The 18379-nt window shown below is 45.5% G+C and overlaps 1 protein-coding gene across 1 annotated transcript in view; it reads right to left on the minus strand.

The window, feature by feature from the left end:
- Positions 1–14844, minus strand: part of SIK2 (salt inducible kinase 2) — a 37419-nt gene extending 22575 nt beyond the window's left edge. Inside the window, exons 1-4 of the mRNA XM_084221588.1 lie at positions 14628–14844; positions 8282–8398; positions 7353–7416; positions 2180–2341 (exon numbers count right to left, since the gene is read on the minus strand). Coding sequence (XP_084077714.1) covers positions 2180–2341; positions 7353–7416; positions 8282–8398; positions 14628–14777 — 493 coding nt within the window. The 5' untranslated portion in view covers positions 14778–14844. The remainder of the gene's footprint in view (positions 1–2179; positions 2342–7352; positions 7417–8281; positions 8399–14627) is intronic.
- Positions 14845–18379: the final 3535 nt, after the last annotated feature.

An 18379-nucleotide genomic window follows, 5' to 3' on the forward strand; every position in this document is an offset into this window, starting at 1 on the left:
CAGCAGCCTGAACTTTCCTCCGGCTCCTTCAGCAGCCAGGCTGGACACAGGGAGCTCTTATCAACCTGATAAGGACTGAGATCCACGGAGGAACCAGTTCATGGGCTCATTTGCATGCAGCCCACCTGTAATTAACTCTGTGCACTGGGGAAGTGGAGCAGCAGAGCAGCTGGGGCAGGGCAGAGCCGATGGAATCTCCTCATCCCATTTCCAGCCCTGGAATTCCCAGGGCCAGAACAGCTCCTGGCTCTCCTGAGATGCTCTGGAGGGAGATTCTCCCAGGGGATCTGCATCCCTGCAGTGCTCAGGACAGCCAGGGCAGGAGAACCTCTGGAGGCAGGAGCTGAGAGGTGAAGAACCAGAGGTCACTCTGGAAATCTGGGTCATGGAGCTCGTGGTAGGCAGGGTCACGGACACATTTGATGAGAAATCCTTTTGCCAGGATTTTTCTCCTGAGAAGCTGAGAGGCCTCAGAAATGAAATGTAAACAGTGATTTTCTGCTGCTGTGGGATGCAACAGGTGGAGCTGGGATTGGTCTCATGTGGCTGTTTTTAATTAATGCCCAATCCCAGTCCGGCTGTCTCAGACTCTCTGGTCAGTCACAAGATTTTATTCTCATTCCATTCCTTCCCTTCCCAGCCTCCTGATGAAATCCTTCCTTCTATTCTTTCAGTATAGTCTTAGTAAATCATTTTCCTTTAATATAATATATATCATAAAAGAATAAATCATCCTCTGAAACCTGGAGTCAGGATTCTCATCCCTTCCCATGTCGGGGCTGCCTGCAAATTCCACAAGGCAGGAGTCCAGTCCATCATGGAAAATCAGCTGAGCCTGCAGGGAACTTCTGAAAGGGACCCTTGCCCCTGGCTCACTTGGGAGCAGCCTGGGAGAGCACTTTAGGTCCAGAGCCTTTCCTAGGGAAGAGCTGAAATACCCCAAATTATCACTTCAATATGAATTCCCAGGGCCAGAACTGCTCCCGGCTCTCCTGAGATGCTCTGGAGGGAGATTCTCCCAGGGGATTTGCATCCCTGCAGTGCTCAGGACACCCAGAGCAGGAAAACCTCTGGATGCAGGAGTTGAGACCCCTGAGGAGCTCTGGAAAACTCTGCCAGGTCGAACATCACGAGGTGGAGAGGGATCAGAGGGCAAAAACGTGGCAGTGAAGGCAGGAAAGAAAGCACAGGTGAGCACCAGCACAGAAATTCCCTTTTTTCAGCTCAATTCCTCAGAGCAAGGGGGTGACTGGCAGCCCTCAGACTGGATTTAGGATTTATTCAGTATAAACTGAATTTGGGATGATTCAGTATTATCTCTCAGCCACAATTGTCCAGGTGCTGCTGGAGGTGGGTTCGAGTGTGAAATCAGAAATGAGCACAGGAAAAGCACCCCAGAAATGGCAGCACTGATGAGCCCACCTGGGGAAGGCTCCACGACCCCTCCACCACGCCAGAAATGCCAGCAGGGAAATGAAAAGGTAAAATATCCCAGGAATGAGCAGAAATGTTTCATCATTTCACCTTTCTTAGCCTGAGAAAGGGAAATTCCTTTTCCTTCCTTCACTCCTTCCCTTCCTGCTCCCCTGTTCTTGAAGTTCAACAGTCTCCCAAACCTAGATATTCTCTATTTTACCCATTTCCAGCCTCTCTGGGCTAAAGTCAGCATGGAAGGATCTGTGGAATTGTAATGAAAATGATTTCTATTGCTAGCAACATCTGCTGTGTCTAAATTTATAATTAAAGTGAAATCATGCATGCAAAAAGGAAAAAAAAAAATCAATAAGCTTCCATTTTGAGAGTGGTTTTTTTTTTTTTTAATGTTGAAAGAAGTTATTTGATAACTCTGTTTTAACCTGAACATCTGGCAGCTTTAAAGACACCCACAAAAAAATGTCTGTAACTATTATAATGTCTATATGTAGTATATGTCTATATATTATATAGACATATAAAACATTATGTAGACATATAATATATATTATAATATAACTATTATAAAATGTCTATAATGAATTAATTTTTTTTATTTAATTTTTTTCCCCTGGAAGTTAATATTGGAAATTTGGAAGGACTTTTGAGACCCACCATGGAAAAACATGACGGAATCTCAGGCAGCACCGAAGGGGGTTTTTTAATAAAAAAATAAATAAAAATAGACAAAAATCAAGTGGAATACCTGCTATTTTGATGTTCATGTTGTTGTCCAGCAGGAGGTTCTCAGCTTTGAGGTCCCTGTGCACGATTTTCCTGCCGTGGCAATATTCCACAGCCGACAGGATCTGCCAGAACTTGCGCCGCGCCTCGGGCTCGCTCAGGCGCCCGTGGCTGGCCAGGTAATCTGAAATAAAACCACCCAAAATCAAACAAGTCTGCTTCCATCAGCCTGCACAGCAGGCAGCAACGCTGCTTTTGAATGGTTTCACCCCAAAAATTAGCACAGGGAAAATCAAACTGGTTTCCAGACTCTTAACCTGGCAGCTGACCCGCCGAAAAAATGGAAAAAATAAGGAAAATTTTTCTTTTCTTTTATAGCTACCTGGGCAATATTTGCACAATATTTTCATATATTTTCATTTGCATAATATTTCATATTTTTTCCTAATATTTTCTTGGTCATCTGGGAAATAAAAGCAGCAGGACTCCAATAAATCAGGTATAAATCAGGCTGGACAGCGAGTAACAAACATGAAATTCAGTGATTTCTCCCCAATAATTAGCACAAAGAAATCAGCTTCCAGCTTTTTGTTCTCCCAGCCAAATCTCTGAAAAATTGGGGGAAAAAAAAGGAATTTTTTCTCTTTTCCTGCTCAGTATTTTTACAATATTTTCACAATAGAACTTATGGTAATCTGAGAAATAAAAGCAGCAGAAATCAAGTAAATCAGGATTAAATGGATTTAGGCAACAAGTTTGAAACTCAATGATTTCTTCCCAATAATCAGCACCAAGGAACTTCAAACCAGTCCTCAGTTTGTTGTTCTCCCACTCAACCCTTCCAAAAAATGGAGGAAAAAAAGGAAATTTCTCTCTGCTCCTATTTTCACAGCCTGGAGTGCAAGTCATCATAAATCAAACAATTCAGGTTTAAATGGACTGGGCAGCAAGCAACAACACTGACATTTAATTTCTCCCAAATAATTAGCAAGAGGGAACTCAAACCAGCTTCCAACTTGTTGCTCTCCCACTCAACCCTCCATTAAAAAAAAGGAAAAAAAAAAAGAGGAAACTCTTCATTGCTCCTCCTTCCACAGCTCCCTGGTCAATATTTCCACACCACAATTCATGGGGAATATTTGGAATAATTCAATAATTCACTTCCCCATCCTGGACATTTCGAGCTTTAATTCCTCTGAAGGAATTAAATGTGAATTCCCATCACACTTCACCCTCTGGAGCCTCAGCAGAGGCTGTGTGCTGGATATAAATGTGATTTTTTTTAAATTTCTGGGAATAAAACCAGCACCCCAAAGGTGCCCATGCTGACTTCTCTCTCCTCTCCGCTGCGTCACGGGCAGAGAGAACATTTTGTTTTCATATTTGATTACATTGTAAGAACCAATGTCAGCCCTGAAACCAAAAACTCCACTTATCCTCAGCAACAAAAACAAGGGGAGCAGCAGCAGCAGCAGCTTTAAAAATCCTGAAAAATCAGAGAATCAGGGCTGGGATGGGCTCAGAACAAACCCCAAGGAATGCAGCTAATGGCCAAGGAGCAGGGCAGAGATTGGAGAGTGATTCACTTTATAGGGTTAATTTTATATGATTAATTTTATCTTCTGCTGCACTTGTGTAACATCAGATCCCAGCAGCAGCAGCACCTTGCCCAGCACAGCTCCAAACCTGCCTTGGATATGGGATTTTTCCCTTGAGTTTTATAAGATTTTAAATTCAAATGTCATTTAGGGGGCTGTATTAGTCTGTGTTTTATAGGATTTTTAATTCAGATATCATTTAGGAGGCTCTGTTAGCCTGTATTTTATAGGATTTTTAATTCAAATATCATTTAGGAGGCTCTGTTAGCCTGTATTTTATAGGATTTTTAATTCAAATATCGTTTAGGGGTTTTTGTTAGCCTGTATTTTATAGGATTTTTAATTCAAATATCATTTAGGGGGCCGTGTTAGCCTGTGTTTTAGAGGACTTGAATTAAGTGTCATTAAGGGAGCTCTGTTAGCCTGTGTTTTATAGGATTTTTAATTCAAATATCATTTAGGGGGCTGTATTAGCCTGTGTTTTAGGGGACTGTTACTTCAAGTATCATTTAGGGGTCTTTGTTAGCCAGTATTTTATAGGATTTTTAATTCAGATATCATTTAGGGGGCTGTGTTAGCATGTGTTTTATAGGATTTTTAATTCAGATATCATTTAGGGGGCTGTGTTAGCCTGTGTTTTATAGGATTTTTAATTCAGGTATCATTTAGGGGGCTCTGTTAGACTGTGTTTTACAGGATTTTAATTCAAATATCACTTAGGGGGCTGTGTCAGCCTGTGTTTTATAGGATTTTTAATTCAGATATCATTTAGGGGGCTGTGTTAGCCTGTGTTTTATAGGATTTTTAATTCAGGTATCATTTAGGGGGCTCTGTTAGACTGTGTTTTACAGGATTTTAATTCAAATATCACTTAGGGGGCTGTGTTAGCCTGTGTTTTATAGGAGTTTAATTCAGATATCATTTAGGGGGCTGTGTTACCATGTGTTTTATAGGATTTTTAATTCAGATATCATTTAGGGGGCTGTGTTAGCCTGTGTTTTATAGGATTTTTAACTCAAATATCATTTAGGGGCTTTGTAACTTTGGCAATATTTTCATTTCAACTTTTCCCTGTGGTCAGAGCTGGTCTGTGGGAGCTGCATCTCTGAAAACTCAGCTCAGAGCTCCCACCCCAGCTCACAGACTCTCAGCTGGTTTCACTTGGCAAAGCACAAGAACAAACAAAAGCCTGGCAGTAAGGGGAGATCATAATATTTGCAAGCTAAATATCAGCCAGGCACAGAGTGACTGACAAATCATATGACAGCAAGGTGAAGTCAGATATCAGAGGCACAAACTCAATTAGCCCTGAGCTGTTAATCCATCGTTAGTTGGCCGTGCAGAACGAGTTCACTGCGGGAGTGTCGGGGTGGGATGGTGGGATGGATGGAGAGGAGAGATCTCTGAAGGCAGGGCTTGGAATTTGGGGTTCATTGCAAAGGGACCTGCTGGGAGCTGCCAGGCACAGCTCAGAGCAGGACTGAGAGAGGGAGAGAGAGGGAAAGGGAGTGGGAAAGATCAGAGGGCGAGGTTCCCGTTACAATACAATAAATCTTCTTCTGGTCCTGGAATTTGGGGTTCATTGCAAAGGGACCTGCTGGGAGCTGCCAGGCACAGCTGGAGCAGGGCTGAGAGAAGAGAGGGGTAGAGAGGATGAGAGAGCAATAGGGTAAGAGGGCGAGGTTCCCATTCCAATACCATAAATCATCTCCTGTGCTGAATATTCCAATTCTCACTGACCAATCCAGCCCAAGATACAAATCCTAAAGCATTTATGTACAGCCTATAGGAATCATTACGTTGCCATCCTGTGTTCCATTTTAAACTCCAAAAACTCCTCTCTGGGCCCCTTCTGCCAAGCCAGCAGGGTCTGCTCTGCCCCTTGGAGCTGTCTGCAAGCAGAGGGTGTTGTTCCATCCAAAGGGGATCACCTTCAGCTGGCCATGCCATTGTTTTCCAGCTGTTCAGTAACTGAGGGATCTCAAAGCTGCTTTCATTTCAATCTCCCTTACAGTTTCCATATTCTCCAAACCTTTTGCCAGGCAATCACATTTTTAAGGCTTTCCTGTTTCATCTCCCCCAACACTCATGAAGCCAAGCTGCCCTTGGCTCCTCTGGCTCTGCCAGGATTTATGGAGAGCTCCCAAACCCAGAGCAGGTCCGTGACTCTGGGATCAGCCCTGTCCCTGCTGCAGCCCAGGATTGTGCATTAACCAGAGAGCAAACAGGGCTGGGGGCACCGTGCCAGCCTGGCACTGCCAGGACCCTGCTGGGGACAGCAGGACAGCCGGGACTGCAGAGCCTCCCCTGCCAGGAACGCTCCTCATCTTCCACACTGACCTGGGCCTGCTGTCACCCTCTGGCTGCACCTTTCCACAGCAGGGTTTTTTTTAAATGCTATTAGAATTATATTTCAACAATACATTAAAAAAAAAAAAAAAAAAAAAAATATATATATATATATATATATATATATATATATATATAAAAAATAAATATATAGAATTAAAAATATATTAAAATATAAATATATAAAAATAAATATATATAAATATAATAAATAATATATAAATATATATAAAAATAAATATATATAAAATAAAATTGATAACTATGTAAACAATATACTATATATAAAAACTATATACTATATATAGTATATAAACGATATACACTATATATAGTATATAAACAATATACTATATATAATTCGTAACTATATAAAATTATATATATATTGTATAATAATAAAGCATTTCATTTTATTATAATTCTATTTAATATAGATATAAAATGATATATATTATTTCCATTGTATAATAATAAAAATTAATCGTATTATAATTCTATTTAATACATAAAATAAAGATAAAATTACGTATGCTTTTATTGTATAATAATAAATTTTAAAATTTAATAGAATTTTGAAAATTTAACATTTTTTTATTCTTAATAAGAATTCATTTTAATCTCAGTATAATTTTATTAATTATATATTTATTTATAATCATATTATAATGATATTACATTTATGTATTGTATATGTACTATATAACACATAGAATGTACATTGCATTCTATATTATAATATATGTGTTATAATACTATATACAATATTATATATAATGTAATATATAATATAATGCATATTGTCTTATATTATATTGCATATATACAATATATATGTACTATATAATACATGTTTAATGTATACAATAATAAATATAATACATACAATGTGTATCTATAATTGCATCTAATTTTTTATTATGTTATAATAAAATAGATGCCAGAAGTTATTTTAGATTCACAGCCAAACCAGCAGGACACATATATATAATTTTATACATTTTTTATTATATTATTATGAAATAGAAGCCAGAAGTGATTTTAGATTCAGGATTTTTGTCCCAAGACAAAGCCCAGCAAAAGGACAAGAGGCAGCAGAAACCAACTGAAAGGAAATCAGATTTAACACTAAAATATTTTTAACTCTGCAGGTGCACAGAAATGTGAAATTAAGAACAGCCCCAGAGGATCCTCACTGACACCAGGAGGGCACTGAAAAGCTGAACATGGAAAAATTCTCCTGCTTACCAAAAATCTCCCCATTTTTGGCAAATTCTGTCACGAGGTACAGCATGCTTTTGGTCTCCATCACCTGGGGATGCAGAAGTCACACATGAGGGAAAAGCAAAAAAAGCCAAAAACCACCCAAAAGAATCTCGATTTTTATGGTTTTCTCCAAAGCTGTGAAAGTTCTTCCTCACAGCTGGAATTGTCAAAATCTTCCAATGTGTGCAAACAGAATAATCAAAAGCTTCACTGAGAGTGAAAAATCCCCCACCTCAAAAAGTCATTTCAGATTTCAGGACAATTTCGAGGTGTTTTGGGTTCATTTCAACAACCTCAGAGAAACATTTCAGCATCAGCTGAACTCGTCCCTGGGCAGGAGCTCTGTGAATTTGATTTTGCATTTTATTTATGAACTGGCCTGAAAGCCCCAAGAGACTGCTCACAAATAAAAGCAAACCAGGGAGACAATTTGAAGGCTGTTTAAAAAAATAAACTCATTTATCAAATGTATTTTTAACCAGGCACTGAAGGAGTGAGCACCACACTCCCTCCAAGGGATCCTGATGATCTTCAGACTCCAGTTAAATATTCTCAACCACTTTTCAATATTTTAAAGAATATTTTAAATCTTCTCTGCCACTTTTGAGTGGTGTCGTTCATTCAGAAAGGAACTGAGGGGAGGCATTATCAAACAATAAAGTGCAAATTTATAAATTTCAAATTTAACTCCTTAAGCTCCATATCTCTACCTGGCACATCAATATTTTCAAGACCATTTTTATTTTTTTTAATAGACTGTTTCTTTTTGAAATATTTCAAAGGCCAGTTTCTTTTGCATAAAATTAACTTCAAGCTGGAACTGGTCTGAAGTGGGATCTTCATTTTTGTTTAGCAGAACTAAGAGAGGGGGAAAAGGGGGAAAAAAAGGGGAAAAGCCCCTCTAAGCCCACCTGGTAGAGTTTGATGATGTGTGGGTGGTCGAGCATCTTCATGATCTGCACCTCCCTGTAGATCTTCTCCAGGTTCACAGCATCCAGCTGAGATTTGTCAATGATTTTTATTGCTACCTGCAGACCAAGAGCAAAAATGAGGTTTAAAAACTCCCCCCAACGTGCTCCCTGTGAGTTCACCCTCGTTAGAAAGGGAAAAATGCAGCCCCAGGTAACTGGAGGCTTTCTGAGGAGTTCTGAAATGCAAATCCCAGGCTGAAAAATGCAGCACTGGAAGGGTCTGGGGTCCCTCCAAGGGGCTGCAGGGCTCTCAGCCACAGCAGCATGTGAGGAAAAGCAGGTTTGCAGTGAGAAAATCCACATTTTCTGTGAGAAAAAGCAGATTTTCAATGAGAAAAAACATGTTTTCTATGAGAAAAAGCAGATTTTCCATGAAAAAAAACAGGTTTTCCATGGAATGGAAGGCACAGAACAGGTGAGAGAGGCCAGTGCTCCAGGTGCTCTTAAATCAACAATTTGCAGTGACCAAAACCTTGTTAAAAAGCTCAATGGTGTCCGTTTCTGGAGTCAAGGTGACAAATCTGAGTCCCACAAAATTATATTTTAAGAGAAAACCTGTTGGCTCCACACAAACAACCCAAACCTCCATGCAGTTGCAGTTGTGACATGTTTAATTAATTCAAATGCTGTTATAAAAGGGGATCTGCAGCTCATCCCTCCAGAGGAAAAACTCTGCAGATGGATTCAGCAGCCAAACCTTGGAAACACATCTCAGTCAGTTCACAGAACACATCCTGGCCCTGCTGACCTTGGTTTTAGCCAATAAATGCAAAAGGAAGATAACTTTAGATGTTGAAGGGATTAAAAAGCTCCAACAGGAGACATTTAAAGTGGAAACCAACAAGAAAGTGCAAAGGGTAAAAATGCTAGAGTGCTGAACACAGAAATGGTGTTTATTCAGCCTGAATGCCACTTTATTAATGCTGAAGCAGGAGCAAACAATGCAAGTCCCACTAATGCTTCCAATTAAACAGAATTTCACAAACTACTGAACAGGGGAGAGCTGCTGGAGACAGAACCCACGGGAGGGGAGCCTCATTATCTGCTGACACTGAGTGTGGGCCCACCTGAGATCACAATTCACTATTTATTGGCATCAGCTCACTCTGATTTTCCTTCTTTAAAAGTTGAGTCTTTCCTCAACTCCCAGGGAAATGTAAAATTTCAAGTGTGTAGGACATTTTTCCATAAAATGGATATATCTGCTAATGCTGATTGTGGACCCACCTGAGTTCACAATTCCCTATTTACTGGCCTCAGCTCACTCTGATTCTCCTTCTTTAAAAGTTGAGTCTTTCCTCAACTCCCAGGGAAATGTAAAACTTCAAGTGTGCAGGAAATTTGTCCATAAAATGGATAAACCTGCTAACATGGATATATCTGCTAATGTTGATTGTGGACCCACCTGAGATCACAATTCCCTATTTATCGACCTCAGCTCACTCTAATTTTCCTTCTTTAAAAGTTGAGTCTTTCCTCAACTCCCAGGGAAATGTACAACTTCAGGTGTGCAGGAAATTTCTCCATAAAATGGATATACCACAGGAGAGCAGCAGCTCCTCCACTCAAATGCAGATTAAACACCTCAGCTCATTCTGCATCTTCATCTTGGCAGGACCAGGGGGGGATTGTACACAAGAACCACTTGAAAATACTTAAAATCCAGCAAAGTCTTCCCAAGGATGCGAGGAGGAGCAGGGAACTCAGCAGCTCCTTTTGGAGCTCAGCTGTGTCTTGATGACAGGAAAAGGGATGTAATTCTTAGAGGTGGAGAAGCTCCTTCAAGGCACAGAGCAGTTTCCTATGTGAAAAATGTGTTTTGTTCCTAAACACGCAGCTTGCCAAAAACTACTGGCAACAGCTCGAAACAAACAACAACAACAACAAAAAAACCAAACCAAATTTCAATGTATAACGTCAGGACATGCTCCACCTGACAAGGAAAACCAAATGGGAATCCCTGATCTCCCCCTGTCAGCAGCTTTTGTTGCTTAGGGAGTCACATTCCAAGGCATCTTTGCAGTTTTCATGGTTTCTTCTCATTTACAAAGCCAAAGAACTGCACTTATTTCTTATTTCCTTCCCTCTTCCACTGAAGGCCCAGGGAATGGGAGTTTGCTCAATCCTCCCCTGACACCTGGGAATTGCAGCTGCCAAGGAGTGAGGATGAAATGCTTGTCGAGAAAAGATGAAAGTTCTTCTGCTCCTCAGCTGCTCCAACTGTCACTTTTCATTGTTTTGGTTTTATTCATTCAATTCTTGAAAGGAAAAACAAAGGCAAAAAGCAAACACCCAAACCATAAAAAAGAACAAAACCACAACACAACCTCCTGTTACAAATTCACATTCAAACAGAGCTCTGTCCCTGCAGGTTACAAAAATTCAGATTTGTTAACCCAGGACATTCTCAGAATAGATAAAATGCATTAAAATTAACTAACACAACTTCCTGCAGTCTGGAAAAACTCCACATTTTGTTGCTGTCTCTGCTGGAGTTATTCACTTTGCAAATACCTGAGCACACCTGAACGGGTGCCACAGATCACACCAGGGGCTGCAGGCTTATCCTTCATGCATTTTTCCAGAGGAAAACACAAATTCCCTGCAGCAGCAGCCAGGTGAAAGCACACCTGGGAGCCACAGGGGGAGCCAGGTTTGATGTTCCCCCGGGGAGCAGCGAGCAGAGCTCCTCCGCAGGGGATTAATCCTTTGGGGAGGGTTAATTATAAATAAGGATTTTAGGGGTAGGGTCCCAAATTCCCTGCTTTGTCCAAGCAGCACCTTCACTACTCCAAACCTATCCCCTACACTCCAAACCTTTTCCCTATTCCACCTATTCCAAACCTTTTCCCTATTCCACATATTCCAAACCTTTCTCTATTCCCCACACTCCAAACCTTTCTCTATTCCCTACACTCCAAACTTTTCTCTATTCCCTACACTCCAAACCTTTCTCTATTCCCTACACTCCAAACCTTTTCCCTATTCCCTACATTCCAAACCTTTTCCCTATTCCCCACACTCCAAACCTTTTCCCTATTCCACACACTCCAAACCTTTCCCCTATTCCCTACATTCCAAACCTTTTCCCTATTCCACACACTCCAAACTTTTTCCCTATTCCCCACACTCCAAACCTTTTCCCTATTCCACACACTCCAAACCTTTTCCCTATTCCACACATTCCAAACCTTTTCCCTATTCCCCACATTCCAAACCTTTTCCCTATTCCCTACACTCCAAACCTTTTCCCTATTCCCCACACTCCAAACCTTTCCCTATTCCCCACACTCCAAACCTTTTCCCTATTCCATCCCCATCCTACTTCACTGGGAGCAAACCTCCCCATCTCCTCCCCACTTCCCCATCATTATTCCTCTTCCCTGCTCTCCTCCTCCCCGGGTAAATCTCGGCTCATTTCCACGCCTCATTAGCAGGAGCTGCCCTGGGATCACAGGATTTCTGGGCAGCAGGATCAAGAAAGGAGCGTGGCAGGAAAAAGCCACGTGGCCTCCACTCAAATGGCACCAAACACCCAAACAAGCCAAGCAAAGGTCGGGTCCAGCCCCCCCTGGGAGGACTGGCACTAAAAAGGGTCAGGCAGCACCTCTAGTCCTAATTTCCTTAATTAATTTATTTATTCCTGATATATTTAATTAATTCATTTATTCCTGATAGCTTTATCACTCAATATCTTTATTATTCCCCCCCCCGAGTGGACTGGCACTAAAAAGGGTCAGGCACCTCTATTCCTACATATCTTCCTTTAGTTTATATATTCCTAATATCTTTATCACCTAATATGTTTATTAATTCCCTCCCTGGGTGGACTGGCAGTAAAAAGGGTCAGGCAGAACCTCTAGTCCTAATATCTTTAATGAATTTATTTATTCCTGATATCTATTTCACTTATTATCTTTATTAATTCCCCCCATTATTCCCAGCTTTCACACTTCTGTATGGCTGTTAAGAAGTTGAATTAATTCAAGTTATTTCTGATTTTGTTTGCACACACCCTGTGCTGTTCTCCTGCTTCATGTTCGTTTCCATTTAATTTCCACCTCTGCTCACAATTCATGGCAACAATTTTATTTTCTCACCTGCAGTCTTTCCATAGAAAGGATGGATTGTACACAATCCATAAGTGCTGTGTTCAAGGTAATAAGAGCCCATCTTTTTTAATTTGATGGTTATTGGCTAGGCAGAGTTGTGTTTAAAAAAAAAAAAAAGCAAATATTTTAAAGGTCAAAATCATATAAAATGCCAGTGCTAGAAAATCCCAACAACAAACAGGTTCTGCATCTAAAGGGTTCAAACCAGGAGATTCAGGAACAACTTTGACAAGGACTCCTTTTAAAACAGGATTTTGGAGCAAATCTCAGCAGCATCACAGACCTGAGGGTGCACCAGCACAGGACCTAAAAACTGAATATTCTTCCACTGGAACTTCAGGAAGTTTAGAAGAAGCCTGAAATGTGAAAACCCTCAGGCTGGAGTCATCACCAAGCAGGATTTCCACTCGGTGTGCCCAGGGGTCCAACAATCAGGTGAGGAGCTCCAAACTGAAAGTGCTTATTCCAAAGAGTATTTGGCTGGAATTAATTTCCTCTGACATCACCAGAAGTGATCTTAACAGGGTTCCCCTTCCTCAAAGATTGTGTAAATACTCCCAGCAACCGAGTCAGCAATTCAGTTCCAGAAAAACACTCGTGCATCTCTCACTGCAGCAGTCAGAGCTGACTCAAAAAAATCGAAGATCTTGACAAAAAATCCTCCAGCACAGGCAAATTTGCTGTAAAAATCCCACGGAAGATAAAAAGGCTGCAGGCTGGACAGAAAAGTTGGTTAAAAAAAAAAATCAAGATAATTCAGCAGTTCCTTGGGACTCAGATGAAAGAATCATCCAGGAATCGGGGAGCTTTTTAAGCTCTGTGTTTTCTGTTATTTCCAACAACGCCAAACAAACAGGCTTTCTAAAACGGCAATAAAAACGAAGATTAAAGTTTTCATCTCCATCACAAAGCCTGCCAAAGAAACGAGGGCTGAAGAGCAACGACAACCGAGCATCTTCAAGTGGAGCATTTGCAATCCTGGCACATGGCACCAAACTTGGAAAGGGAGCGCTGGCACCGCTTGGCTCTTCTGCAGGAGCGAGGAAGGGCTCGGAAAGAGCCGAGTTGATGATGAACTTGAGAAATGAGGCGAGAGGAGAACTTTTCTTCCAGTCCCTGCGCTGCGGAGCTCATCCATCACAGCCCCGCCAGCACCAGGGCTCTGCTGCGCTCAGCTCAGCTCCAGATTTCAGGAACGCTCCCGGTCCTTCAGGGATGGTTTTCCCCCACAAGCTCACGGTGATGAATGCCCGCAGCCCTTCCAGTCCGTGCCTGGGACGGGGTTTCAGTGACTTTGGGCAAGAACAGAGCAGCGCAGGCACCTCTTCTTCAGTCAACAATGAAATCGACCAGAAGAGAGCCGTACAAAAAGCTCACCTCTAGGTGTAGCAACTAAAACTACCTAAAACAACGCAGAAGAGGAAGCTGATCCTCCAGAGTCATTACTCTCATCAAATACCTCCTTTTTTTTTCCTTTCCTTTTTTTTTTTTTTTTTTAAAGTGAACACGACTGCATTTTTAGCCAGGCAGACTGACAATCATTTTTGTTTTAGGTAAAGCACCAGGTATTAACAATAATCACCGGGTAATACACGGGGGCGGTGAAACAAAGGGGCTAAAAATGGTTGGATTTGGCGAAGTTGGAGGATGCCGTGCTGAAGAATTCAGCGCACACACACACACACACACACACACACAAGTTCCTCTGCTGAAACAGATAACCCAGCATCGCCCGGGTCAGGAAACCCCAAAATATCCAGGGCACGACGGCGGGCACAGCACAAGGTCTGACCCTCCCCAGGGAGCAGAAAGTGCTGCTCCAGCAGCACCGGAGCATCCTTGGGGTGCCACCCTGCCACCGATGCCACCACCCTGGGGCTGCCACCCCGGCAGCGATGCCACCATCCCGGGGGTGACACGCTGGGGGGGGTGGCATCTTCGGGGTGACATCCCGGGCAGCGGGGGTGACATCCCGCGGGTGCCATCCCCCCGCGGCCTCGGAGGCGTTCTCCTGCCCTTCCCCGGAGGATGCGAGCGGGAGAACACCCCCCCCCACCCCGGCGGCCGGGGCTCCGCGTCCCCGCGGGAGGTGCCGGAAGGGACAAAAGCGGCGGCCCCGGCCTCGGCGGCCCCGGCCCCGCGCGGCCCCGCCGCGCCCCCCGCGCCGTGCCCACCTCGCTGCGGGTGATGCGGTGCCGCGCCAGCTTCACCACCGCGAAGTTGCCCTTGCCCAGCGTGCCCTCGATGTCGTAGAAGCCGACGCGGACGGGCCCGAGCCCGCGGGGCAGCAGCGCCGGGGGCCGCCGGGGCTCGGCCATCACCATGCTGGGCTCGGGGGGCGGCGGCGGCGGCTCCGGCTCCGGCTCCGCGCGGCGCCCCCGGGGCCGCGCCGCCCCCTCCGCCACCGAGCGACCAGCGTCACCGCGCGCGTCACCGCGGGCGGGGCCTCGCCATGGCAACCGCGCTGGCACGGCCCGCCCCGGCACCGGGACACCGGACACCGCGCGGGGACGGGGACGGGGACACCGGGACACCGGGACACCGGACACCGCGCGGGGACAGGGACGGGGACACCGAGCGGGGACAGGGACACCGGGACACCGGGACACAGAGCGGGGACGGGGACAGGGACACCGGGACACCGGGACACAGAGCGGGGACAGGGACACCGGGACACCGAGCAGGGACAGGGACACCGGGACACCGGACACCGCGCGGGGACGGGGACAGGGACACCGGGACACCGAGCGGGGACAGGGACACCGGGACACCGGACACCGCGCGGGGACGGGGACAGGGACACCGGGACACCGAGCGGGGACAGGGACACCGGGACACCGGACACCGCGCGGGACGGGGACAGGGACACCGGGACACCGGGACACCGAGTGGGGACAGGGACAGAGACAGGGCCACCGGCACCGGGACACCGGGATACCGAGCCGGGATAGGGACAGAGCCCCCGGCACCGGGACACCGGGATACCGAGCGGGGACAGGGACAGGGCCCCCAACCCCAGGGCACCGCACTGGGACAGTGCCAGTGCCACCAACCCCGGGACACCCGCGCTGGGACAGTGCCAGTGCCATTGCTACCACGCCACCGCTGCCACCGCCCGGGGGACACCCGCAGGACCCGCGCTGTGACACCGCCAGTGCCACCAGCCCCGGCAGTGGCAGCCGCGGCAGCCGCGCTGTGTCCCCAGGGCTCGGAAGCCCCCGGAGCGGCCCCTCCGCGCTGGCCTCTCCCAGCTCTCGCAGAGGGAAGGGTGTCTCCAACCCCTGGGCAGCGCTGTCACCCTCCATGGGAACTTCTGACCCGTTTGGGGTGGAACTTGGGGCTTTTTTAAATTTCTGGCCGTTGCTCCTCATCCTGTCACACCGAACAGAGCCTGTCCCCATCCTCTGACACCCTTTGGAGATGTTTGTACACCTTGGTGACATCCCCACAGCCTTCTGTGAGCCAGACATGCCCAGCTCGGTTTTGGATTCAGAGGAATGAGGCAGCCCCAGGTGTCTGTCCAGCCCGGGTGTCTGTCCAGCCCAGGTGTCTGTCCAGCCCATGCACACCTGGCTCAGCCCCCACATGTCCCAGCTGCAGGTTCCTGGTGGAAATCCCCCCTCCCTGGCACTGAGCAGTGTTTCCAGCTGGCCGAGTTCCTCCAGATCACAACAATTCCTTTTCTGGGTCTCTCAGCCCCCCAAAATCCTGCCCAGCACCTCAGAGTGCCGGTGCAGCTCCGGGCCCCAGCGTTTCAGGAGGGTGTGAGTGCTGCTGGAGGCATCCAGAGAGGGGAACAGAACATATAGGACATGAAGAACATATAGGAACATATAGGACATGAAGAACATATAGGAACATATAGGACATGAAGAACATATAGCAGAGCTGTCCTGGGAGGGGCTGGACCCATCCAGCTCGGAGAAAAGGAGGCTGAGGAACAACCTCAGGCTCTCTGCAGCTTCCTGAGGAGGGGATGTGAAGACGGGGTGCTGAGCCCTTCTCCAGTGACAGGACAGATGGGGATGGCTCAGAGCTGTGTCAGGAGAGGTCCAGGCTGGAGGTCATGGAGCATTTCTGTACCAAGAGAGGGCTCAAAGCTTCCCAGGGAGCTGGTCAGTGGCCCAGGCCTGGCAGTGTCCGAGGGGTGTTTGAATAAAGCCCTTAAATGATTTTGTGATGTCCTGAAGTGGCCAGGCAGATGCACAGGGTGATTTTTGCAGGTCCTTTCTCAGGGAATTATTCTTCTGTTTTATTCCCTGCACGTTTGGAAAGACAGATTTGGGAGCTCTGTTGGTCCCTTTGACCTGAAATGGTCTGAGGACCATCAGAGCTGAGAATGTGTGAAGAAATTTAAGGCCCTTTCTGCTGAATTTCCTTTTCAGTGCTGAGTCCACTGATTCTGCTTTAGGCGTGCACTTACATTTTAAACTCCCACAATCTTTGCTCTCTGAGTTCATGCCTGTCCCTCCCTGTCCCCTGCTCCATCCCAGGCTGGAGGACTGGTACCTTGCAGACATTTGGGAACCAGGAATCACCCCTGGAATCTTTCAGCTGCCCTGACTAAACCAGGCCCATCCCAAAGCTGATGGCACAACTCGTGCCTGTTGAATCACCCACAGAGTTTTATGAACACACAGAGTGGACACAGAGAAAAAGAAAAAAAGGGAAAGAGTGGAAGAACGCAAGGAACAAAGTTGTGTCGTTCTTTCCCTTTTTAGGCAGGTTTTACACGTAAAGCTGCCTCATCTTTGTGAAAAGTTACTTTTGTTCTGTGTCAAGCAGTGATGACTGTTTCTCAGAGGGAACTGAAGGTCTCTGTGCAGAAATTAATGCTTGTCCTTCACTGCTGATGAGATTCCTCCAAGGAGTGACATTTGGGGATGACGCTGCTGGCTCGGGCTGCCATGGAGAATCAGGGAGCTGCTGCTGCTCTATTTATCCCCTGCAGAAGTTCTGGCAGTGAGTAACTGATGGCTCGGGTTAGTCAGCCATCCACCCTTTCAGTGATTGATGGGTACGTGAGAGAGCCTTCCAGAATCCTCTTTGAATAGCAAATGGTGTCATCCCGAGCTGCCACTTGCCAAATTTCCCTCCTCTTTCACCTTTTCTTCGCATCCAAACTCGGCGTGTCAAAAGTTACTTTTTTTCCTACCGAATGTTACCTAACACTCCTTCTCAGTCACGTCACCCTAAATGAAGTTTTTTAGCCTGCAAACATTTATTTGCTTCCTGCCCACTTTCAAGCCTCATCCTGGGGAGGGTGAATGATTGATTGATTAAGTCAGATTTGAATGATTAAGCCAGATTAATGAAAATGAATGATTTAGCCAGATTTTGATGCTTGGAAGAGAAAACTCCTGCAGAAACCTCACCACAAAACTCAGTTCAGGTCACAAAAACAGGGCTTAAAAACGCAGCGAGAGGAACTTCACCCACGAAAAAACATCCTCTGCAGGGCAACTTTCAGCGTCCGCTGATGGATTTTGCTCTGCTCCGAGGAAAGGGATTCAAACCCCTCCCAAACCGGGCTGAGCGGATTTTCCAGGACACGATCGTGGAGCGCACATGCCCTCGTGTGGCCGCCGCTCCCGCACATCCTCCCGCGGCTGGGATGCCCCAAAGGAGGGCTCCAACCGCGGGATTTATCCAATTTCCTCGCCTTGAGAACGCGCAGCACGCTCAGAATCACTGCCCGAACCCAAGGGCGGCTCGAGAGGTCGGATCGCACACCTGGCTGCCAAAATTTGGCTTTACTCCAGCATGTGACAAGTTCTCCCCCTCATTTTCCTGGTTTTCAGTGCCTAAGTGATGCTTAATAGCTGCCAAAAAGAAAAAAATAAGGAGGCCAAGAATACCAGATTAAAAGTGGACAGACTTTTGCTTAATTTGCATTAATTACTGCATTAGAAACTCCAGATATTGT

The sequence above is a fragment of the Fringilla coelebs genome (genome assembly GCF_963513975.1).
Source record: "Fringilla coelebs genome assembly, chromosome: 25".
Lineage (NCBI taxonomy): Eukaryota > Metazoa > Chordata > Aves > Passeriformes > Fringillidae > Fringilla > Fringilla coelebs.